At 39.8% G+C, this 25,620-nt stretch overlaps 2 protein-coding genes across 2 annotated transcripts in view; one reads left to right on the forward strand and one right to left on the reverse strand.

Annotated features, from left to right (window-relative positions):
• RB1 (RB transcriptional corepressor 1) overlaps window positions 1-25,620 on the reverse strand; it is a 70,736-nt gene that overhangs the window by 16,744 nt on the left and 28,372 nt on the right. The gene's annotated exons all lie outside the window — the stretch shown is intronic.
• Window positions 10,992-12,014, forward strand: LPAR6 (lysophosphatidic acid receptor 6; the record flags this gene model as incomplete). The annotated part of the gene is made up of 1 exon (XM_082277641.1): window positions 10,992-12,014. The coding sequence occupies one exon, from the start codon at window positions 10,992-10,994 to the stop codon at window positions 12,012-12,014; it is 1,023 nt and encodes a 340-aa protein (XP_082133767.1).

Genomic DNA, 25,620 nt, shown 5'->3' on the forward strand with positions numbered 1-25,620 from the left:
TTTCCCCCTTAGATATTTAGAGCAAAATCATGTGGGATATGAGAAAACCACAGAATGGTTAAGGTTGGAAAGGAACATAGTGGGGCATCCGGTCCAACCTCCCTGCTCAAGCAGGGTGTTTAAAACCCAGTGCATTTCTATTTGGATGACTTCACAGAGATCTAGGAAAGCAACATTTATCTTCAAGTTTTAAAACTTACAGCTCTAAAAAGATAAAGATCATGGTTTGTTGGGTTTTTCCCGTAACACCACAAACCAGATCTACCCCCACCCCCCTCTTCACCTTTGAGTAGCACCAATGCAGAAACTTCCCTCCCCACAGGAAACCCTTGTGCTACACATCTATGCAGTGAAGGACCCATACTCAGCAACCCATCTGCAGCCCCTTTGCCCACCCATTGTGGAACCTGAAGCCAGAAGTTGGTTTGGAGGCTTTGTGCAAGACCCATGAGGGCAACCAGATGCCTCAGAGAGGCCCAACAAAAGCCATGCTGAGAAGCACACATCCAGCTGGGGACTGAAAAACGAAAGCTTGCCCAGCCAAGGCACAGGCATGTGGGTCTTAGGCCTTCATAAAGATAATGAGGAAGTCAAGCCTCCTTTTAAAATGACAACATTTTAAAAAGAAAGGATGTCAAAATTTTTGATGCCCCGTTTTTTTTGGTGCTCAGATACTCCTGAGTAGGGAGTGGATGTGTATATGAAAATCAAGGAAATTTCATGGCCTCTGCTCTCTCCTTCCTCTGTGCAACACTTGCTCCTTTTAATTATATGACCTTGGCATATAATAAAAACTGCACCACGTACATAAAAAGAACTTACGAGACTCTCCCTGAAGCAATAAATCAATGACATTAGGCAATACATGAAGAGTACATATCAATAAAGCAGTAAAACTAACTTAGGTGACAAGGTGCATTCAATTACTAAATGATCAAAACATGTTTCCCCTGATCTCATTAAATTAAAAATCTCTTCTTTGGAAAACAAATGAAAAATGTGAAATCCTTCAATAACAATGCGCTTTTCTATTAAAGCTCTGCATTTTTATTGTGAGAAACTCTTGGTCATTTGTAAACAAAGCAAAACCCAAGTTCAATGTTTCTGAGGCAACTACTATGCTCTACATCCTAATTTGAGAAAATTAAAGTCTTTTGATCCTTAAATTTAAGGAAAGCTTAATTAGCTTCTTAAAATTTTTCTTTTACTTCAATCGGCCTTTTTGGATTCCAGCAGAAACCCGAAATTTTGCTAATGTTTTCCAACAAAAGCATTTCAAACTCCTTCTACTAGTACCACCAATCTGGTTGTAGCATCTCTTTTAGCAATTTCAAAACAGGAGCTCACCAAGCAGTGTTTTAAAAGGCATCATATGCTCATTTTAAATCTTGATCATGCCATGAACTGTCATTGTGCATGACTTAATCGAAATATTTCACCTTAGTTTTACTGAAGTGACAAACGACCACACTGAACTTGTTACTGTTTACTTCCTATGGGATAAGCAGATGCAGGAAGGTTGGGGTGACTGGGAAGATTTTCTCTCCTGACAAGGGATTTTAAAGTGCTGGGCTTATAGAAACCCCCCCCAAAACATTTCCCTTTAGCTCTCAAACTCCAGAGTGTGTAAAGGTCTCATATTATGTAGACAATAATGTAATTCCAAGTTCTGTTGAATTTTATAGCTTCTGATATTTGCTCTAGAAAATAACCAAGCCTGAACTGCAGCTCAGCCATTTCTCCTAACCTGCCTCTCACATATTTTCACATGAGATTAAAAAGTCATAACTCTCATAGATTTATGTTGCATTTTAATCAGGATAACCTGCCTGCCTCAGAAAGTATAAAGAATAAAAGGAAGACTTAAAGCCACAACCTGACCTTGAAATTTCACCGCATTGCTTCTGGTAAAGAAAGAGACCATTTTCACGCTGACTTAGGCATATATACCAAGTTTTTCTGTGCATCTATATGTATACTTTTGATATTTCAGAGGAGGATGGATGAAGAACACATTGAAACAGTTGTCAAATTTAAAAGAGTTACTTTGATTTGAATGCACTTTTGCTCTCCTATCTTTACTTTCACTGTAAGGAAAATGCTTTTGGTTAGTGTAGGATCTTTTATGGGCAGCTCCACTCCCTGCAGCACACATGTACTGGTGTCAAACTCGTGGAGAAACCAAAACCCAGAGTGTGCCCACAAGCACAGCAGAACACCAGCCAGAAGCCTTACATATAAATGTCTTGTTAAAAAAAGCTCACACAAGGGACCTCAACTAAGATACTTCAATCCAGTAGGAGTTCTGCTATGTAGACTTCTCTGTTTTTTTTTCTTAAGTATTTAACAGGCTCTTCGTTTGTCATTCAGTGGGCATTTTCTATAGCAGCTCTGAAGCATAGAAACCAATGACTGAGCCACAGCAAAAACAAAACAGGTTTTACCATTTATTTCCAAGGAAATAAGAGGCAGGAAATTTATGCATTTCTGAAGTTAGAACCACAAATTACAATCTCAGCCTGAATCCATCTCCCTGCTACCTGACTCTCTATTTTGTCTATTTTAACTGCAGGTGATACGAGGTACCTGTAGCATATTTATTTGTATGTGATTTTCTAACTCTCTAGACTGGTTGGCCTGAGACAATGAAAATGAAAATCAACAGTGAAGACAATTGGTCCACAACATCCAACACCCTGAAGTCAATAAGAAAACTTACAGCATCTTCAATGCACTCTGTATCGGCTATGTGCCTAGAAAGCTGTCATCCTTTATCACCCCTATCAATCCTATATAGCAAAGCATGACTATGCATACTATGTATGTATTACTGCTCATTTTTATCCTCTTTTGTGGAAAAATCAATTAGACATAGATGGCTCTCTTTTATTACATTATAAATATCATTATTGCAAACCATTTACATGAAAATAAATTACAGGGTAGTAGACCAGAAGCACAGATCTCACTCTTGAGCTTAGCTGAGGCTTTTAAACCTCACACAGCCAAACACTATGCTAATGTCTGGCCAAGCGTCAAAACAATACAGATTTGAAAGCCTCAAAGCTGAACATCGCCACAACACACATCACCAAACTTCCTGCATAGTTTCACCACTGGCTTAAATCAGTTTAATCGTGCTGGTGCTTCTCCAAATTACACATCTGCACTTTTTGCCTCATCCCTGGCTTTACCATTAGCACAGCTATGACTGCAAATTATGTATTTGTTAGGATTAGTTTTAAACCAAATAATTGTCCTCATTTGCTGAGTGCATATGTACACACAGCACAAGGGAAGAAGCAGAGAGGCTTAAACGGACAGCAGTAGGATTACTTCGAGCAACAGCCCACATTTACACTGTTTAAATCAACCCTAAAAACTGTATCAAAAGCCAAGGAATTCAAGAAGTACAGAGAAAGGGAATATTTGTAAGCAGAAGTAGGACTTTGGCGATCCTTCCACAACAACAGGTACCTCATACCTACTAAACCATCACAGACAAGAGCTGAGGAAGTTTGGCAAAACCCAGAGACTTGAGTAAGGGGTGTGCAGGACAGTGTAGGCTGCACAACACTATCTGGAGCTTCCTCTACCACCTCCACTGGAGGAGCAAAATATCATTGCATGGGTATCTCACCAGGAACTGCAGCACAAAGGTTCTGTTCTCAGTGTAGTGCCTTTTTCTGAGGCTAAATACAACATCACAGGATGGTTTGGGTTGAAAAGGACTTTAAAGGTCATCTAGCTCCAAACCCCTCACCAGAGGCAGGGACATTTTTGCCTAGACCAGGTGGCTCAAAGCCCCATCCCCCTATGAGCTTGAACACTTCCAAAGATGGAGCACCTTTCCTTCAGAGGACTCACTCCCTGACAGCAAAGGATGAGAATCCCTCATAACAAGAGCACTTGCTCAGGGCATGACATGTGGGTTTCAGTCTCCCCTCTCCTGCCAGGGTCAAACCAATGTCTCCCAGATAAACACCTTGCCACATCCAGGAAGGTTATTAACAGAGATTCAACGAAAATGGATTGTTTATGTTTTCCATTTGAGAGCATCACTCCATTTCTCCAAGGCTGCAGCAGAAAAATTATAATTATCACATGAGAAGCATGACTTTTGTCTACCCTACCAAGTTTTGACATTTCCTTTCTTATGTTCTAGGTATTAGCTGATTGCCACATTGAAAAAGCAACTGCTAAATGTGGTCAACAGTGTAATAAAATGGTTCATAAAGTATCGAATTGGTTCCATAAAACTTCAGGATATGGGCTGGGAGGAAAGATTTAAGAGAAAATCAACTAAAGTATTTGTAATTGCTGTTTACCAGTACTAATGATATGCTAAATAATCATTTAAGTGATCTTATCATGCAGAATTTAAAGAGGTTATTTGCTGACTTACACATTTAGAAAGTAATAGTTCTTCACATTAATCAAGCCCAAGTTCTGCTTTTTGGCAGCAGTTCTCCCCTGACAAGCATTTTCATGTCAGTATTTATCCAAACTAATTAGCTTACCAGCTTGAATAATTCTTATGAAACTTTTCTCCCCCCATTAACTTCTTACATTCTGGTTTTGTGAAGGGAACAAAATTAATATCATGGGGTTTTGAGTTTTTTAAACAATATGAACTCACATAAATTTTACTGAATGACTGTGGCAAATTTTTTCAATAGCTTCACAATGTTACACTTTATAAAATTCAGTATAGGAATGTGACTGTAGGATTTGTGCTGCCTCTGACAAGAAGAGGTTAAAATCCTCTATATAAAGTCAGAGGCCTCCATTTGGCCAAAACTGAAAGAGGTTGTAAACACTGGATGCAGTATTTGCAAGTAATTCAGCATGAAAGTAGAATCCTCCAGAACCAGTGCAGTAACACCAGTAATCCTGACACAGAACCAGACTACCTGAATCCTGCCCAGAGAACAAATGTTGGGCAAAAACTGACACTAAAGATATGAAAAATAGTAAGCAATTGCTTTAGAACTACACAAATTACAGATGTTCTTCTACAAGTTCTGTTGCTCCAACCATTTCACCCCCTATGCTTGGTTTAGTTTCCAAAATAATTAATGAGGCTTCTTCTTTCCTATCATTCCTATTATTTGCTTACCATAGCAAATGATTTTTAATTTATTTTAGGTTCTTAAAACAGTCATGTTCTGCACTTGAGAAGTATTTTGAGTAAAAAGTTTTTGGCCATGGAACATCTGGTAAATTTCTGCCAACTCAAACTTTGAGTTTCTAATCCTAGGACTTAAAAAGTACAAGCATGAGTAGAGCCAGAACGTGCCGCAGTGTTTGGGAAAGGCATTTAACTTATTTCCTGCATCTACAGCAGACAGAAATTTCAAGTATTGATGTTATTTCAATCACGTCTGCAGAGTAACTGAATAAACACTTTTTTTTAAGTTAAAAAAAAATGCAAATGAGAGTTTAGGAACTCAGGTATTTTGTTCTAGTTAAGGCATTTCTCTTCCTACCTGACATTTTAGAGATTCTTTTCATTCTATTCCTATCCACTGAAAATCATGTTGTTAAGATTATAAACGCCATTTTTCTTCCCTTTGAAGAACATCAACATACACTTTTCAAGCTTTTAATCTCTGTGATCCTTTCCTTTGCTGTTTAGTCCATCCCTTTTAAACCAATGAATCCATAGACGTACTCCATCAACCCAAAGGTGGGGGGGGGGGGGGGGGGGGAAGTACTCTAGCAGCCTAAAAACTCATACAGAAGGAGAGAAATTGTTTCCTCTATCTACAAGCAGGAGAGGAGCAGGTGTGTCTCTTTCAAAGGAAACTGAAACAATTTAAGAGAAAAGAGAAGCATTTTAAACACGCAAGAAGGACGAAGTCCAGAGTTTTATTCTGAGCTTCCTTTTCCCTTTTTAAGCAATTACACAACCAACTTTTACTTGTACTTTGTATGTGTGATTTTATTTGCATTAAGCTAACAAGTTTCCTGACATGGGGGAGAGCCTTTAACTGCCTCTGCAACAGTCGCAAGGGATTAGGCTGGCTAGATAAAAATACTCTGTTCATCCTAAGTTTTATAATGCTCATTTGAAGACTTGCCTGCCACATTAACAGGAGGAAAAAAAAGGGACTCTTCAGTGCCATAACAACTTCACATTATCTCCATAGGTGGACACCATCACCACATTTTAATAAAGCAGTCAGCCACTTCTCAGAAGCAGTCTTATGGTGACTTAGGGGTGTTTGAGCAGGGAGCTCCAAAAGACAGCTGAGAAAGTCAAAATGCCCAGCCCTGCTTCCTCTACACCTACTTTTCCAGAGATTTACGGAGGTGAAACAAATGAAGTCTCTTAATTGATCCTTTTGCTTGGCTGAAACCTAATCTAAAAATAAAAAAATTTAATCTGTCTATATTTTTGTCACATTCAGCTGCCACTGTAATTATCTCAAGATCGTATTTAATAGAGGGTTCTCCATTCAAGGGCTTCAAACTATATTTAGCAATTAAGACAGCCTCAGATCCCAGTGTGGAAGTGAACAAGCTCTTAATGTGGAGGGAAGCTAGAGCACAAAGCTATAGAAAACTTCGCCAGGATTGGAACAGAAAAATCTGTGGCACAGCCAGAAAGACATCCTGGCTCTCAGCCCTACTTCTCAACCATAATAAATTCCTTCCTGTACATACACATGTTCAAAGAGAAACTCCAGTAAATAGACAAAAAAAAAGCCAAACCCCATCAAAATAACTGAATAAATAACAGTACTTAGGTCAAAGAAAATACTGTCCTGTCAGGGTTTGTCTTCACTGCACCAGACAGCACAAGTTCTTCTGCATAAGACTGCTTAACCCAAGTGAGAACAAATGCCTGCACCATGACACAGGTGTGCCTCTAAAAGCAGTAACAGTAGTTACGGAATAATGGTCCCAACACAGAGCATTTTGTGCACCTGACAACCCTCATTTAACAGTGCATACTCTGGCCTTGGAAACACTGTAAGAATTTATTACAACGCTGTTAATATTGAAGTTGCTTTTTTCCCCTCTCTTAAGAGCTTTCAGTATTAGCATCAGCACAGACTGAATGCAGTACATTAGACAAGTTCAAATGCATTTCACCTTTGACCACTTAAACTTCTATTTAATTCCAGCACTGAAGGTGAGGGTACCACCAGAGGAACATACAACACTGGTCAGCACAACTCTAAAAGCTTGGAAAGCCTTCAAATACTTGTTTTATTTCAGTGAAATATTTCTTTACCAGTCGACTTGGACTTTTGAATTTAAGGGATCCTGCCCCCATGTCCTAAATGAGAGCAAGTATTCAACTCAGTGGCGTCTTGGGGAGGAAGGAGCAGTGTCCTACAGCCACTCTCCAAGCACACTGCGAGGGTTATAAGCACTTTTCCTTCTGACCCCATGTAGTGGAGCAGGTTTGCCACACAAATCCAAAATCACTTAAATGGTATCTAAACTCAGAGAAGCAGAGTTATGTGGTCACTGACTGAAGCAGCGCACAAAACTTGCTCGCTGCTAAAGTGAGATGATTTCAAGCACCTCATCAGCTCCTGGCTTTAAGGAACCCATTCTTACTCTGCCTTTGGTGCCTTTTCAAAAGCCACAGGAAGCCTGCTGATGGAAACGCAGACTTTGCTCATCTAGCAGTAGCAACAAATGACAGGTCCTAACTCATTCCCATCTCTAAGGCAGAAAGGCAGACAGACTCACATATGCACTTCCCTGCAGCAACAGCATCGTTTCCTTTGGAGACAAAAACCCCCTCAGTGTACAAGGCCCGCCCTGCAGCTGCTTCCTCCTGCCTACCCCCTCCTTCCCATCCCGTAGGAAAATTGCCTGTGGTAAAGGGCTGTAAGTGAGACTATTACCATATCAATTCTTCCTCCATAACTGTTAAACTTCTTAAAATTTAAGGTGTTGGGGACTACTGAAGTCCTTTCCGAACCTGTCGGCACAAAGCCCAACATCTTAAAACATGATCCAACGAAAGGAGAGAGTGAAATGAAGCTTCGCCCCTGCTCATGCTGGAGCCTAGCCAGAAGGGAGGCCACTCCTGACTCCCAACTGCTCCCAGCAAACTAACGCAGGTTCTTCAGCTTGGACAAGCTCACACAAATTAAAACACTGCTTGGTAACAATCAGCTGCATCTAAATTAACAAAGTGGTATAAAATTCGCCTTTGCCGTTCACACTTCTACACTGAAATGACTCAGCCTGCCCGCTCAGTCGTAACTCTCCTCGCTGAAACAGGAAGGGAAGGAAAAAACTGTCAATTCAGGGGGTTCACATTTTCATCTGCAGCTGAACGGTATTTCTGGACATATACAAATATCACTTAGGTCGTCAATTAGTGCAAAGTGCATGTACTGTACTGCACCAGAAGGGTACAGCAGCAACAGAGTCCTAAAGACAACGCAACCATACACGCAATGCCATAAATACAGCTCTGAGTAGTGTCCACACTTGTAACAGGAGCAACAACACAGGCCACAGCAAGCCAGGAGCTCTGACAGATGGAGCAAAGGCTGAGGATGCACCTTCACAACTGCTCTAAAGCACATCTACAGTGGTAAAAGGGACCAGACATCCCACTCTGCCTTTGCACACCCACACCTTTGTCCAAACGCCAAATCAAGTTCTAATCAGTGAGATACACACTCACTGCCATTAGTTTCTCTCTCTAAACATGAATTATTTCTTGAGCCTTTGACATGTGACATCAAATTTCTGTACTTCAGGGATTTTTGTTCCAGTAGCTGAGCCTGCCCCACACAGTTTTCCTGTGCAAACAAAGTTGGAGCAGTAAAGCTGAGAGCGGAGCTCCCATAGCCCGATGCAGAACTTTTGCAGGAAAACCCTTCTTTCACCATGCAAGGTTGCCAGGAACAGAAACAAAATTTAGGGTGAGATGACTGCTTTTGTGAGAAAAGCCAGGAAAGCCTTTATGCTAAGGTACATATTAGTTGGACACGAAAGACTCTGCCAAGCTCACATTTTCATTTCCTGACTGACTTAGATGTCCAAGATGCACTATGCTTTACAGTTAAGCATGAATTTCAAGAATAGTCAAAAAGGTTTCTTGTGGTTGTAGCCTATTGAAGTTAAACTGCCTGATTTCACCTCAAAATCAAGGTGAAAATGTTTCACAGAAAACTATAAAGAAAACCTGAAATAAAATAAGCAAGACCCACTTTTGTATGTTTCTGAATTTTGTCTGACCTACCTTACATTAAGAAACTATGCCAAAACCCTGTGAAGCGCTATTATTTACTCTCCTTCACAGCAGACTAGAAAGGTTTTGCCCCAGAGCCTTGCTTAGGTGCAACTGATTAAAATACAGTTCAAAAGAACCATGCCACCCAGCCAGATATGAAGAGGTCTGTTACTCTAAGACTTAGAAATAGACCGTGTCTGATGCCAGAAGTGAGTCTATCCAAGTTGTTTAATAAATGAGTCTGTCTAAACTGAGATTTATCTCATATCTGCCCCTAAAGGCAGTAAGAGCGGCTTTTTTTTTAATATTTACTTAACAATGTAATTAGTTACAACATGTTTTCCTTTCAATTATCAGTGACTAATGGGAGTATTTTGTGCATATGTGGTAACTGTCCCCCTTTAAATTACCAGAGCCACAGTAGAGTCTATGCATTTTGCTGTATTAATTCTGTGCTTAGATATTCAAGAAAACACTTTCTGCATCACAACATTTCAAAAAAGCATTGGAATCAATTTTTTTTGAAAAAGAACCACCTTTCTGATTAGAAATAAAGCTTGGGGTGTGCTTTCTAATATGGAATATGTTAAAAAAAATATATCTCTCCTCCCACTGCAACACATCTCAGTCCTGTGAATATCCAAAAGCAACCCTCTTTTTCAGTAATTATTTGGTGCATTTATTTAATTACCTATCAATGTTACTTTGTCCCTCTTGAGGTTTGTACTGGTGTATTGGGGGAATTTAGACAGAACTACTCAGCTGATTTCTGGTGATTAATGTGTCCTCTATTACAAGCAAAGCTATTAACAAAAGGCATATTAGTTCAATCCTATATAAAATCCCACAATTACTACTATCTCCAAAGAAAGACAGGAACTTAAGGGCATGGGAGCTATTTAGACACTGCAAAGTCTTGTTATAACTGAAAAGTTTTCGGACCCCAGCAACATTGACAAAGGACCTCTCAGGGAGCATGGAAAGAGTTAAGAGGCAGCTGCAGCACTCTGCAAGCTACATCTGCAAGGTACAGCAGAGACAGGGGAAGGCAAACAAACCAAACTGAAACCATTCTTCGGCGCCCGGCCTCTTCTTCCTGTGATGTCATGCTACAAATTGCCCGGGCGCTCTGCTCTGCTCTCCAGAAGGAGCTGGGCTGGCAGGAGCTGCCGAGGGCTGTGGGCTGCAGGAACGAACACGCTCTGGAATTCGGTTTCTGCCCTGGCAAGCAGCTCCCTCCCTTCTGCTTCCCGCCCCATGGGGCCAGGCAGCGAGCCGAAAAACTTGCTGTACAGAAAGGAGGGAGAGGGGGAAATGCAAGTGCTGACACTTCGCAGTGTCCAGGAAAATACTTCCTAAAGTACATGCTCCCAGTAAATTCGGATGGACAAGCCTTCGCCATCACAATCTGCAGCCAAGAGTAAGGCAGAAAGTCCTACAATGGCTTCATTGAATCGAGGCGGGAAATGGAACTAAGCAAGCTTTGGGGTGACCTCATCTGCCACAAATGATGCATTTTCTGACTTTTGCAGACTGGCTATGTGATTACAAATAGCACTCGGCAGAGAAGAGAGACTTCCTGGTGATTTCTGCTGGAGATGTACTCCCCTGCCACAGAGTTCACCTTCCTTCCCTGAAGTTTCGCAGCGTAACAAACTCGCCAAAGCACGCTGTTCAAATACATCTGACCTGCAAGTTCTTCTGGAATTTCAAAAAAGTTGCAATAAAAATACCAGAGAAAACATCAAATCACAGGAATTTTTAACATACCATTATAATGGTAAGCTCTAATTGTTCCACTGAGGACTCCTTTAAATATACTTTATATGGGTGTATCTTTAGCATGGTGTTTGTTCTTGGCCTCATAGCAAACTGTGTAGCGATCTACATTTTCACCTGTACTTTAAAAGTGCGAAACGAGACTACAACTTACATGCTTAATTTAGCCATATCAGATCTGCTTTTTGTGTTTACATTACCCTTCAGGATTTATTACTTTGTAACCAGAAACTGGCCATTTGGAGACATTCTCTGCAAGATTTCTGTCACTCTCTTTTATACAAATATGTATGGGAGCATTTTGTTTCTGACTTGCATCAGCGTGGATCGCTTTTTAGCCATTGTACACCCCTTCCGATCCAAGACTCTCCGGACCAAAAGGAATGCAAAGATTGTCTGCGTTGCAGTATGGATAACTGTGCTAGCAGGCAGCACACCAGCAAGCTTTTTCCAGTCCACAAACAGCTGGAACAATACGGAGCAAAGGACGTGCTTTGAAAACTTTTCAGAGGACACGTGGAAAACCTACCTATCCCGGATTGTTATCTTCATTGAAACCGTTGGGTTTTTTATTCCTCTCATCCTGAACGTGACCTGCTCCACTATGGTTCTACGGACTCTGAATAAACCGCTTACATTAAGCCGGAATAAAGTAAGCAAGAAAAAGGTACTCAAAATGATTTTTGTCCATTTGGTGATATTCTGCTTCTGCTTTGTGCCTTATAATGTTACCTTAATACTCTACTCCCTTATGAGAACACAGACCTGGGTCAATTGCTCAGTGGTGGCTGCAGTCAGGACTATGTACCCCATCACTCTGTGCATTGCTGTTTCAAACTGCTGTTTTGACCCCATAGTCTATTACTTCACATCCGATACCATTCAAAATTCCATAAAAAAGAATCGGTCCACCAGACCACGGGACGTCAGATTCTCTGAAAGGCCAGTTTCAGAAAACTTCATTCAACACAGCCTCCAGACCATAAAAATGAAAATATTTGACGGTGACTCTACAATATGAACTGTATTAAAAGACTATCGGGACTAAACTGGAATTAGAAGCCTGCACATTTCTTAGCTGTGGACATATATTTTGATATGTAAAGGTTGTGCTTCCTTCACATCTGAAAAGCTTATTACAAGGCTGTAAAAGTGTTAAGCATAACAGCACACAGAAAAAGTATTTTAAAAATCTATGTCAAAGGTCTGTTCCTACAGATTGTATGTTAGAAATGAACTTTAGGGTTTAGACTAGGTTAACCAAAGTCCAAAGGCAGTTTGTCAAGTCAAACACAAATGAAAAAGTAGCTTGTTTTTCCTTCCTGAAGTTAAAACAGTTGCTCAGTTTAATCGTATCAGTTTCCAAGTTACTGAGGATGGGGGTGAAGTTAACCTGCTTTACACTGCAGAAAAACTGCCCCATATTGTCATATTACTTCAGCTACCACATCTAGTTCTCTAGAGTTTCCCTCTTGTCTCTTACTTCTCCCCCTGTCTTTTTCTCTGCACTTTCCTTCTTAGGGACCATTACTTTCACAGGAGGCTTCAATCAGTGGGTTACAAGAACCCTGTTTCTTCCAGGCTTATCTGATAAAAATACATGCTCTCTCCACAAGCCTGGCCCCCATAAAGCAATTAAGTCTGGTAGTTTAGAGCATTTGGAAACGTCTCAGACAAACTGGTTTTCCTTCTCACCTCTCCCTCAGAAGCCTGTGGTAATTAGAACAAAGTAACTTGTGATGACTGAAGTTAATGCTTTAGGTACAATACCACTTTATTAAACTCTTTTGTGAGAAGTTCTTCGACTCAGCATGACTTTTGAGGAAAATAACATCCTCTGAATAAGTTAATTCAATCTCAAAGTACAGTTTCTTAGAAAAACAAGACCTTTTCTAACCAGAAATGAACATGTGCATCAAGTCAATTATTTCTTCCAGGAAACTATTTGGTGTCCCATAAATTCAAGATGCAGTAATTTTGGAGAACATGAGCATTTAAAACTTCAAATGCTATTTTCTTTCAAACTTTAAAAAGTTTTAAAAATTAAGTACTTGGGGCTCTGTGCTGGCAAAATTAATCAAGACACTTTGAAAAGTCAGCACCATGTAAAAGGAGGAATATACATATATTACTGTTACAAACAGGAATACATAGACAAAACTGCATTACAACATCCTGCTATACATGTTTCCCAGCTACTAGAACACTGTGTACATTTTCTGCAGAATTAATTTAACATCACTGTAAAATAAAATAAAATTTAAAAGGTAAAATAAGTGTTGTTTTTTCCTCCCCAAAAACAATGGAGTCAAGAATAAGAACTGAGTCTAAACAAATTTGCTCTTAAGATTTAGGGCAGTCAACTGCAACACAGATACAGCACTGAGACATTTTTACACCAGGGCTGTATATACAGAGGAGTGAATCAATGTTGAGAAAATGCATATTGAGCCATCAAACTACATGGTAAGTTGTAATCTGGATGAGTTTATTTCCCTGTGCAAAGCTTCTGTTTAATTGTTATAAATCAACCATACATTGCCTCCTACTTCTGGGAAACCGAGTTACTCAATGGCTGCTGGGAACCAGAGTTGATTGAATTTTAAATTCAACACGATTTTCAATCTTTAGCCACAGAACTTAGGAAAATTGAAATAGTATGGGCTTAAGCTACAAAGATAGCATAGATATAAATGTCTGCATAACATCTGAGAATAAGCAACTAACTTTGTTGGGAATCCTAAAATCTTCTGATTCATATCTGATTTCAAAAAAATGCACAAAACTCTCAGCATTAGTAGAAATTCTCTATTTTTTCCACATGCCACTGACAAATCCAAAGTCCAAAACCAGATATGCCCCTCTAAGGCCTCAATGCCTCTCTCTCTGAGGGGTCTGTTTAATATTAGACTCCCTCCAAGAAATGCGAGATAATAACCCCCAATGTCACTGCTGGGCTATGTTTCCAGGGCACTACTCCCCTGAGCTCATCAAAGCTGTTACTCATTTGAGTGACAACTTGTTCAGCAACAGCCCTCTGCCTTACAGCAGTGAGCACCCCAGAGCCTCACCCCGGTAAAGAGAAGCTACTCTGAGATTACAAAACTGCAGGGAAAAGTAAAAACCCATCACGGACTTAAAAGCAGAACAAGCAGACAAAGTCACATATATGAGCACTCGCCTTTAAACCAAACCTTTCCTTGGTGTATTACCTCAAGTAGCCTGGAGAAGCACAGACAATAGCTCTCTTTGCTTTGCACTCACACTCCAGGGCAGCAGCTTCTGTTTTTTGGGAAGAGCACAGTGCAACACAGTGCAATACCTTTCTGATCAGCTAATAGCTCAGTCTCCAGAAGCTATTTGAGGAAACTTTGTATTTTTTTTATTAAACATTTCCACTCTTCCACAGAGGGAAGAAAAACCAACAAACCAGCAAATACCCAAACGAAAAAACCCAACGCAGTCAAAAAGTTTCATCTGTAATGCTGAGAATAAGACCATTACTTGAAAAATTCCTGATCTGATTGGGAAGATGGGGAGTAAAACGGTACCTCCCACAAGCTGATATAAAGACAGGGTACCAGCTATTCAGGACTGGATGAGGTTTTCTCCGCCTTTTCTGGTTCTGCAACAGATTATCCTGGAGAGGTGTGGATGGAGCAATGCTTTCACTGGTACATTCCGCAACAGATGCACCCCCTCTCTCTGTTCTTGTCTTTGATACCACCTCTTCTGTCTCTCTGGTAAGGTCTTATGCCAAAATTTAAATGTAAAATCTAGATGAGAAGTTATGTTCCTAAGTCATGCCAAGACATCTCAAATGAAAAAAAGCTTACATTGTCAGAGCTGCTGAGGATCTGAATGTGTTGCAACCAGTACTTCCTGAAAGTGCATTATTTTTACTCACATTCCTACAAAGGGAGAGTTAAGAGTTCAGTTTTAAGACCAAAACTTGAGAAATTGTTCTGTTTAGTGTGGTTTCTTCATCTACGGAGTGCAGAAAATGCACACTTCCTATAAAAATAAAAGCAGACCAAATTTAATTGATTCCAAGCATGTTTTTGATCTAAACCAAGGCAGGTAGATATTGATACTTAGAGAATTAACAAGTAGTTTTAAAAGACAAGGAAAAAGAAAGTTTACTATAAACACCTCAGATTTACCATTACTTCAAAGTCAAAAGATGTCCTATTCTATACTTTCTATATTCAGCTTGAAGTTTTAATTTCTGGCTTTAACAAGAACAGAATGCCAGGCAATTTTTTTTTTCACCTCAGTACACAAGTCTTTTACCTTTAAAAAAAAATACCAATACCAAGTCAAATATGTCTTTATATTTTTCATCTAAAAGTGTGTAAAAAAATCCCTACAGAACTTTGTTCAGGCAGGTAAGGAATCCTTAACCAAAATCAACCTCCAAGCTTTTGTTTCTTAAGGAACTAACCTCAGTCACAGAAATGCAAAAATTGAAAAAGAGCTCTTGAGATCAGATGAAAGATAAGAATGACAGTACTGGATCAGACCCCAAACATGCAACTAATCTACAATCCTGACTCCAAGGGCAGATGAGGCTAGATGCCTGGGGAACAAGATAAGAGTAGGAGAAGCACACAAGGCTTTCTCAAGTGCAACACCACTTCATCAGTCATATCTCAGGACTTTCTGGGTCAGATATATTTGTGTGTTCAGCAAAATTTTTTCTTCTGTGAGCTTGTTATGTCCTCCTTCAAATTTGTGTAAAGTTTTTAATGTTCACAACAGTAAAAAAGTTCACACTGTGTGTGTGTGTGTGCATTGGGGGAACAAAACTAAGAAACCCAAATTTCCTCTTGTTTCAAATCCACTGGTTTCATTAGTGCCCTTCTCATTTCTTTTGAAACACGGCAGGGAGCACTAGACTGTCATTCAGTCTTTACATGTCACTCGTGATTAGACAGTCTTGCATCATCTCTTGCAAATGACAAAGTGACTTTCATTTGTAATTTCAAGCACCATCATAACCAAAGATAAGACTTCTAGAATGACACAAAGAACTTAGCTAAAATTAGAGAACCCAGTGAGGCTCACTTTGAGACTGGTGATTTTGAAAATCCCACCTGATCACAATATCCTCTAGCCTTATTTATTCTTTCAAGTTATTTTCTAAGAGTTTTATCAGTGAAGAGCAATTTGTTCATACTTTTCCAGCAGTAAATGTAATATTATAAGGTTCTTGCATCTAAGCAGACCTGTAAATCCTGACAAGTTCCCTTTTTGGCTAGACTATTAACATTTAGACCTCAGGGTTTCTGGCATTTGAGAACTACTGACAAAATGAAAGAGGATACATTTCAAAAGCTAAGACAAAGTGTAAATCAGAACGATTCTAGATCTAGAAGACAGAAATGCCTGGGTTGCATTTTTATCCAATTACCAGAATGTTGAAAACATTGTATAAACACAACTATCACTGCATTAGCACATTTACAGAACATACTCAATAGGGCTCATTTAAGATGAGCCAAATTCAGAAAGCCAAGCTTGCACAGTCTAACACTTCTGCAAGCTGGATGGAGAAGTTTTGCTTTGACAATTCTGGTTTGACTGAAGCCTTTCATATTTATCACCTCACCCCCATCCAGTTCCTGTCATATAGCTGCTTATAAAGCAAGCCCAGTTCTTCCCATAGGAAAACTGAACTTACCACAAAACGAAAAGAACCCTTCACACATTTTCTGGTCTTCTATAAAACCTACTACATTGCTGGAAAACTAAAAATTCCAGAGCTGAGAATTTAGATTTTAAATAATTCTTTTTCTTCTATTTAAGAAGCAGTCTGCCCACTCTAGTTCTATCAAAACTAAAAGCTGTTCAGCAATAAGAAGGGGCAAATTTTCTGTAGTTTAAACCTGAGAATCAAACCACAAGCAATGACAATGGAAGGCCTCTAGAAAGTTCTAACCCTTTTATGATGAGATAAAAAGAATATTTTTGCACACACATAGCTTTAATATTTCCCCTAACTCTATCTTTTTTAAACAGTGAGTTCCTGCCTTAAAGAACAAAATTCTTAAATAACAATGCTAGCAACAGGAGGCATTATCATAATGCCATCATTTTGGGAATAATATTAAGTCTATCTCACATGAAAACAACTGTGGCTAGGTTAAGTCTGCTTTTCAGATGAATTCTGCAAATACTGCTGCTTTATGAAAGGAAGTCTATTGGAAAAATTTAAGTACATAGCAAAACACAGACAAAAATGAGAATATCGATGGTGAAGCAAGTACCAAAATATCTGCCTTTCTGGCCTAACAAAAAAAAAAATGTTTCATTAATGAAATCAAATCCGAAAACTGCTGGCCTACTTGTATACTTAAGTTATTTCACACTTCTTACGTGTGAAAGAAAGTTTACCACATAGACTGCATGCTATTGTATTTGTATTGCTCCTGTGGGTAGCAAATGCAAAACAAAAAACTCAGTACCTGCTGCTGTCCAGATAAGATCTGTGAGTTCCTCCCAGCTGCTGGAAGGTGCAACAGGCACACAGAGAGCATGCCAAGCACGGGCTCTGGTCTGAGCAGGGTGACTCCCAAACAGAAAGGACAGGGTGCTGGCAGTCCAGGGATGTACCCAAGCCAAGTTCAGAGCAGGCAGAGTCTACCTGGGTGAGCCTCAAGTCTCTGCTCAGGGTTCAGAACACCAGGCACGCAGCTGCGGAGGCTCCACACTCAGCTGTGCACCTACCAACCTGCACCTACCCCATCCTGACAGGCAAATCCAGCCCAAAGGAAAAGCTTCCACCAAGCCTAGAGGGATTACCTTTCTGGAGGATGGTGAACATTATGCCTGCTCAACAGCTGCGAACAGGGGGATCCACACCCCTGACAAGGGCTTTTTATTGCTAGAAAGTTACTGTAAGATAGCGATACAAACACATAACTGAAATACTATATATATTTATATAGTAAAAAAACAGGCAAAAAAGCACTTACTTGGTCTACAAAAAAGCAACTCAAAACAAACTCCGTGCTTTCATGCATACAATAACAAAGAAAGTGCAGCAAGCAAAGAAACAAAAACATCTTCCAATAATATATAATTTGACAGTTTAACAAGATACTGGTTTGGCCTAAGAGCTTGAAAATTGAGCACACAGCTGGGAAAAAAAGCTCAAACCTCCACATTAGAATGTTTGTTTGGCACCCACTTTGCTTCTTAACATAAGCTAATTTTACTTCCATAGAAGAGTTAGCAAGTGAGTGAGTCAAATGACACAGCAATCAGGAAAGAAAGAGTAATGAAAGCTTGTCACAACTATTCAGGACTCTGGATCAGATGAAATAAGCCAGACCAAAAGAAAAAAACAGATCAAACAACAACAACAAAACCCCAAAAACCAAAACAAAACTTCATTCTATTCATTTTACCAGTTTTGCTTCACTACAAAGATTTATAAAACTACAAAGTCGGAGAGCATAGTCCCATCCAAGGAAGGAGCAACAGGGATACAGTCACAGAACTTAACCTAAGCTTTATTTACTTTTGTATTTAGGGAGACGTCACATCAAATTTGCCACAATTCAGCAAGATTTTACAAAACTGAAGAATTGCAAAGATACCTCCCTGAATTCTAATATATTTTTCCCTCATGGGCGACCTTTAAACACTCCTACAAAGTATTTACAATGCAGATATAACAGTGTTGCAGTAGGAAAAGCCGAAGTTCAAACTACCTAGAAACATAGCAGGACTAAAATCAAATTCCTACAGGTGTGATATGACCACCAAAACATTGGAGAGTATTAAAAAAAAAAATTTAAAAACCCCAACAACTTGAAAAACAAGGATTCCTAGAAAACTATTTCACTATTCCTTATAATCAGGCAATCTTAAAGAAAAACAGACTAAAGAAAAGTCTATCATGTTAAAGCAGACTTATTTCTGTGACTAAATCTGTACTTGGTACTGGTGTACAGACAAGCAAGATACGTTTATGCTGCACCAACAGAGCTGGCAGCTCCACTGAGCACAGCCTGTAAACCCCAGCTCCCTGTTACAGCTGTAAATCTATAACCAGAGAGATCCTGACACAGCCTGGGTACGTGACCTCCAGGTGAAAACACAGCAGCGGCTACAGGCAAGATACACAGCACAAGCAGCCACCTAAAGCAAACCTAGGCACAATTACATAACCACCTCTTGCTAATCACCCTTCCATGCTTTAAGGAAGGGGGAAATGCAGTTATGAAGAAGAGAATTAAGCAAATTATTTGCTCCTACTAACCTTAACAGACAAACGCTATAAATCTAGTTTAGGTTTGTCATTGAGTCAGATAACAGTGGAAAGTGAATAATCCCACCGTAAAATACCTGTTTAAAATAAACAGAATGAACTGCTTCCTGGAAGTACAGCTCTGTCTCAAGTATAGAGGAAACCTAAATGTCTAAGTTACAGAAGTAGGACTCATACCCCCTAAAGAAACTCTATACCCTAAAGCAGTAGATGCAGTAGGGAAAAACTTAAAATTCTTAATCAAGAATGGAATCTAAACTTCACAGAATGAAAACTCTGCATAGTTGCTGTGTCTTAGGTAATCCCTTTAGTCGTGTTTGTACTTGAACCAAGAGCATCTTAAGGGTTGGGCTGACTTGGTATACCTGCAAAAGATAAACCTGTTAACACTGTGCTAACATAACCAAAATCCTCCAGTCCTAGTGAGTGCTTTATACACTTTGTAAGTGCCTACTAAAAAGTGAATACACTGTCAACACAGACAAAAGCAGGAAACACAGGACCTCAGCTTTAAATGTTCTGGCTTCTCTTCCAGTAGCCTAGAGGATTTTCTCAAATGGTAACACCCAAGCACGAACAACAGTTTGAGTCATCCTCACGATAAATAGGAGTGGCAGGGAAGATTTTCAAAGTGATGGGAGAGACAGTGAAGAGTGTAATTCGCTGTTCTTCCTGGTTTTTCAATTTGCCTTCAGCTGTTAAAGCAGATAAGTTTCAAGCCTCAGAAAGCACAGCATGATTTTTATCAAAGGAAACTCTTCAGGAGTACTAGAAAGACATGGGATAAACACTCTTACATATGTCATTTAAGCATTTATTAAAGAGTGTGTATATATATATAGCCAAAATTTTAAAAAAGCATATAAACATAAATATATTCATATATTTATATTACATTATGTCATATATTCACAAATACCCAAAAAGCAATCATCTTATAGATTCATAAAAATGTGCCCTGTTATGACAAAGGTAAAATCACAGAAGGCTTTCCAGCCACAGCTGTGACAACTGAAATGTCATAACCTTAAAAAAATTTTAAAAAGCACATGCAACAGAACCAGTATGAGCCTTTAGCACTATCACGCCAAGGAGGAGTGGTCGTGACCTCTCTCATCCCACATGCTTCTGGAACACACTCATGATACAAGCAGAAATATATTTAGTATGTACAGACAGAAAACCTCAAATATGTTCTCAGTTCCTTTTTGAAGGTTAAAGCTGCATACTCCTAATGTAACTTTGTAGAAAGGAGCATGGTGAGCACATGACAAACCATTGTTTGGTGACCCTTATCATGTTTGTCCCCAGCAAGAAAAACACTAGAAAATTCCATATTACAAATCACTGCCCACTGCAGCTTCCAAGCTGAGACAAGATACTAGGTGCCTAAAATCCAGAAGCCCACAAGACATGAGTGATGTCTTGAGCAATCTGATGACTAAAATTCCTGAGGTGCCTGTCTTTACACCAGTGAAGCTACCTCTGTAGATCGCATCCTGCCAGTGAGCATGCTTGCAGATGTTGTCATTCTGGATATGCTCAGCACTTTTTTTGTGCCTAAGGCTGTCCCCCATTCACAAATTAGGCATTCCTGTATCTGAAGAAAGGCAAAATTTAGCAGGCATCAAAGGAGTATGCCTGATACAGACCAGCTTTCCCAGGAGAAGCCAGCTGCTGTGCAGAAACACGCACGAGTCCTGCAGCCCAGAGGAAAGACAGCACAGGAACGCGTGACTCATTCGCCAGCACTAAAGTCACTCGTGGTTGAGCCCATGACTGCATCTGTGGTTGGTAGCACAACGAGCCACAGCCTGTCCTGAGGCCTCAAGGGCAAGTGGCAAAGCACAGCTTGCACCCACATAACTATGCACTCTCCACTGCTAATCCATACCAGCAGCTGAAAATAGTCCCTGAGCTGCATCATGCCCCAAATCTTGCCTAGGCATTGTCCAGAGGAGAGCCGACAAATGCCAGAACAGGCCAGGGAACACGTTAGCAATGAAATACCCCCAATGACTGTGGGGCAATACTTCAGCCCAAACTATTGTCCCTTTGAGGCCAGTACTACAGACTCAGCCCCAGATACCCAGCCCTTGCTGCCTGCCCTTACTTGGCTGCCTATCAATAAGATTTTACATTCATTCTTTTAACACAACAGTAAACCACTTATCCAGTAACCTAATGTATCAAATTGTAACAGTGTGACCATTCCTACTTCTTCCTCATTTAAAAGGAATCACTTGAGATGTTGAAAGCAAAGAGGACTTTAAACTGCATGTAGACACCTACCTTCACAGAAGCTGCAGGACTTCAAGCACACCTAACAGAAAACCCTACTGAGAAGGATAAAAACCACAAGAAAATATATTAACTCCCCTTTCTAGATGCTCAATTCCTCCTTACAAGGAGCACAGAAACCTAATATGAAATTGTACACTGCACCCAAGGAAAGAGGCACTAAGCACTGGAGAACAGTGAGCTCCACAGTAAGTGTGTCCTTGTACAGTCAAAGACCAGGAGGCTGCATAGCTAAGCCTGCACTATTCCAAAGTACTAAGGAGCACTAACTGACCTGTAACTGCTCACAGGTTTTACCATGACCTGTATTTGTCTAACGCTTTTTATGCAAATCTCAAACATACCTACTTAATATTTTTCTCCTTAATGCATGATCAAAGTAGGTCTGCTGTTATTCCAGCTCAGCGAGTTTGTCATATTAATGCAATAATATATTCTTTGGGAATACATGGTTTTGAGCACAAAGGCACTTCTGCCACAATGAGCTGCATCATTTAAAACCAACAGAAGTCTTTGGTGTGGGATGAGGTATTTAAGTATAAACACCGACTATACAGTTAGTTGACAAATACTTATTGCGAACATCAAGTTACAATGCGTGATAAAACAACAGTGTAGATCTCATTGCAAAATAGAATAGAAACAATAAAAACCACAGAAAAGAAGAAGCTAAAAAAGGAGAAACATTATGGAGCACAGTTTAAGCAATGCTACATGAAAGAAGTTATAAATAAAGCAAAACACACTTGTCTTCTTCTAATCGTATTTTAGCCATTAGGAGAAGTAACTTTGTGAAGCCATCTTTATCTTTCATCAGTCATTAAATAAACTCCAAAACATACTGCAACTCCAAATCACAACACATATCAATACTGGTGTTCCTTCCTCCTTTGAAAAATACAAACACTAATTAGGACAGCATGTATTAAGAGCAATACAGCCAAAGAAGGCTACAGTGTCAACAGCTGCAGTGCAACACACTGCTTTGGTTTCACATATGTTTGTTACTCACACAAAAACAAACATGAAAACCACAGCTGAAGTTACCAGACCAAATCAGGCTCTGAATGAACTCTCTTTAGCCTGCCACAATGAACCTTCACATTCTGTTCTGAACTGTTGGCAGGTTGCAGGTGGTGATGCAGCTGACCCTCATCCCTGCTAACAGCAAGAGCTACCACATAACCTTTTAAAACTGCCCTCCTAAGAGAAATACGCCTTGGAATACTAGTGCTCACACGGATAAGTTAACAAGTTAAAAACAGAACACTACTGTCTACAGAACTAACCAGGAAAGTGTGGTGTGCTTCTGCTTTATCTTCAGGCAAGGCTGTGGTTGGCCTGCAATTCCAGTGCAGAAGAACAAGACCCTTTCACTACCCCAATACTGTACCCATGAAAGGGCATTTGCAAGAAGCACATTCTCTAAGCAGCAGCGTGAAAAACACAGTACGTTGCTTGTACCTCCCCCTGCAGAGCTTGTGAGCAGAATGGAAGCTGAGAGGCAGGGAAATACAGCTGGATTGTTTTGCAGATACACATAACAAAGATAATGCCATAGGCATTTATTTCCTTGAATGGCACAGCAAAACCAACAACACCCACAGGTATCTCACTCAAAATAGATTGAAAACTGACAGACTTTGAGTTTGGTTTGCTTGCACTGAAAACCTGCTCTTTCTTGTTTATTCCTAACAAACTGCAGCAAACAGCAAAAACACTTCAGTCAAAGATGTGACATGGCAGTTGACAGGGCTTTCTCTAAGGGAAATTCAGATACTCTGGAATTTGTTCACATAACCTTGATATGAGATATTCAAAACAATGACTTTTTTGGGTGGCCACAATTGACAGAATTATGGAAAAGGCTGAGCATGAACTCCCAGGCTGGCAGGTGACAAGCTATCCCTTTAATAGGAAACAGATTTTAACTATGGAAGGGTTTAAATCATATTTCTGTAAGTATGATAAAAATGAAGCAAAGGCTATTCAGCATCTTTGAGTCTGAAGTAATTTCAGTTCCCTTTAAAGTTACAAAATCAAAACAGTGCTCAAAATACTGTGAGCACAAACTCAAAGTAAAGAAAGAATATTGTATGGTGTATTTCTATTTTGCAAATAAAAATTACGCATCATATTATAATATGATCTCCACATAATCATCTGGAAGCATCATAACCTCACTGGTAAATATTTGAGTGGTTGAATGGCACTTCTCCTTTAGGGGTTCAATAAGGATTTAAGAAAAAGGAAGTACTTTTCACATGATTTAGTCAGTACGTACTTGCCCCTTTTTAAAATCAAGAATTATTGAGAAGAACCTTCAACTGGTTTCCACCCTTTATTTTGTCTAGCTATGCTTATTTTGTTGTTAGAAGAAAGGATGACCTAGAAAAGTTTCATTTCCTTCCTAAAGCACAGATGACTAAATCAGCTAGCTATGCAAAAGCAATAAACATATTCACAATGAGTAGCTAAGGAGTAGTATTTTATCTTCAGAAAACAGTAAAAACCAGAATCTTTTACATTCACTTGATACAGCTTCCAAAGTCAGGTAAAGGTCAGATGCACTTGAGACTTTTTTTCAGAGAAATTATACAAGGCATTTTTCCTCACAAAAGCTCTGTGACAAGTAAAACTACAATAAATTCAAGCTATTCTGTATTAAATTGCTCAATCCTTTTAAATCTCTCATTGATGTTCTGTTTTTTAAAGCAGTCAGGAGAATGAGCAAACAATGAAGCAGACAAGCCTTGTAATGAAATGCGCTACCTGGGAAGGTGGAGGACACAAGAACTAAACAAAAATACATAGCAAGTAAGTGGGGAAATCAAAGTTGCTTTTCTTCTTAACACTTTTTTTTGGGGGGGGGGGACAAAAACCAACAGAAAACCCCCCAAAAAACCACTCTCTAACCATATGAGGACACTTGAACTTTATCGAGAGTCCATCTTTCTTGGACTGCTTAAAATTAATCCAAAGCAACCACTTATGGTGAGACATTCTTTATGAGTAAGAAGGTGGCATTCTGGCTTTTCTCTCCTCCTTTATCAAGTGTTTGGAGGTTCAGAGGTATTTACTGGTATGAACTACACTTCTCCAATTGCCTGCCCATTCTTGAGGGAATTGCTAATTAAGCTGACACTTGCAAACCTTGTACACCATTGCATGGGGACAATACCCAGATAAGGAACTGCAGAAGAATACAGTAAACCATTATTTTGTTCACTAGCTGAGCCTTTCTGGGATACCTCAACAGCCTCCTGAGTCAGCCCTGTAAACATTTTCTCCTGTTTCTAATAAATTAAACTCTGCAGGCAAAACCAGCCAATATTCAGATGTGAGGAAGGGGTAAATTTTCCACACTAGAGGACTCATGGCTTTACATTTCCATGTGGGGCTTCAGGTCCTTTGCTGCAGTGACCCAAAGACTCAGCAAGACATTTTGGCATAGAAAATGCTTCAGTACTCCTCCTCCTCTCCTGAGCACTCTGCTATTTACAACTCACAGCCCTTCCTCCCATCATGGGCAGCCAGAGGAGGCAGTGGAGGCCAGCACAGGATCTTGCAGTGCCTGTCCTGGCTGCCACAGCTGTCCTCAGCTTTTGCAGGAAACCTGCTGTGCCCTCTGGTGCCAAGCCTCCAACAATAGGAGACACTCACTGTCTGGAGCCTGGGGAGACCCAGACCAGGGGATATGGAGATCAATAAAGCAGCAGGGCCTTTGGACACATGTCATGCACATTTCTTTTCATTCCCTCCACTGGGCTCCACTCCACATATTTCTCTGTCATTAGGTGATTTTTTTTAGGCCCCTTCCAACTGAACTATTCCATGCTATTAACACTCAAATCAGCCACCCCAAAACAGTACCAAACATGTCCCTCTAGAAACTCAAAACCAGAGAGTCAAAACATTAAAATACATTCAAGCAGAGCACTCAAAAAACCTGAAATAGTCCTGTGCTTGTTGATGACATTATAATTTGTTTCACAAAAGCCTGACATACCCATAATTTTTGAAAATACAACTCTTTGGATTTTCCAGT

This window comes from Coloeus monedula (assembly GCF_965178545.1).
Source record: "Coloeus monedula genome assembly, chromosome: 3".
Lineage (NCBI taxonomy): Eukaryota > Metazoa > Chordata > Aves > Passeriformes > Corvidae > Coloeus > Coloeus monedula.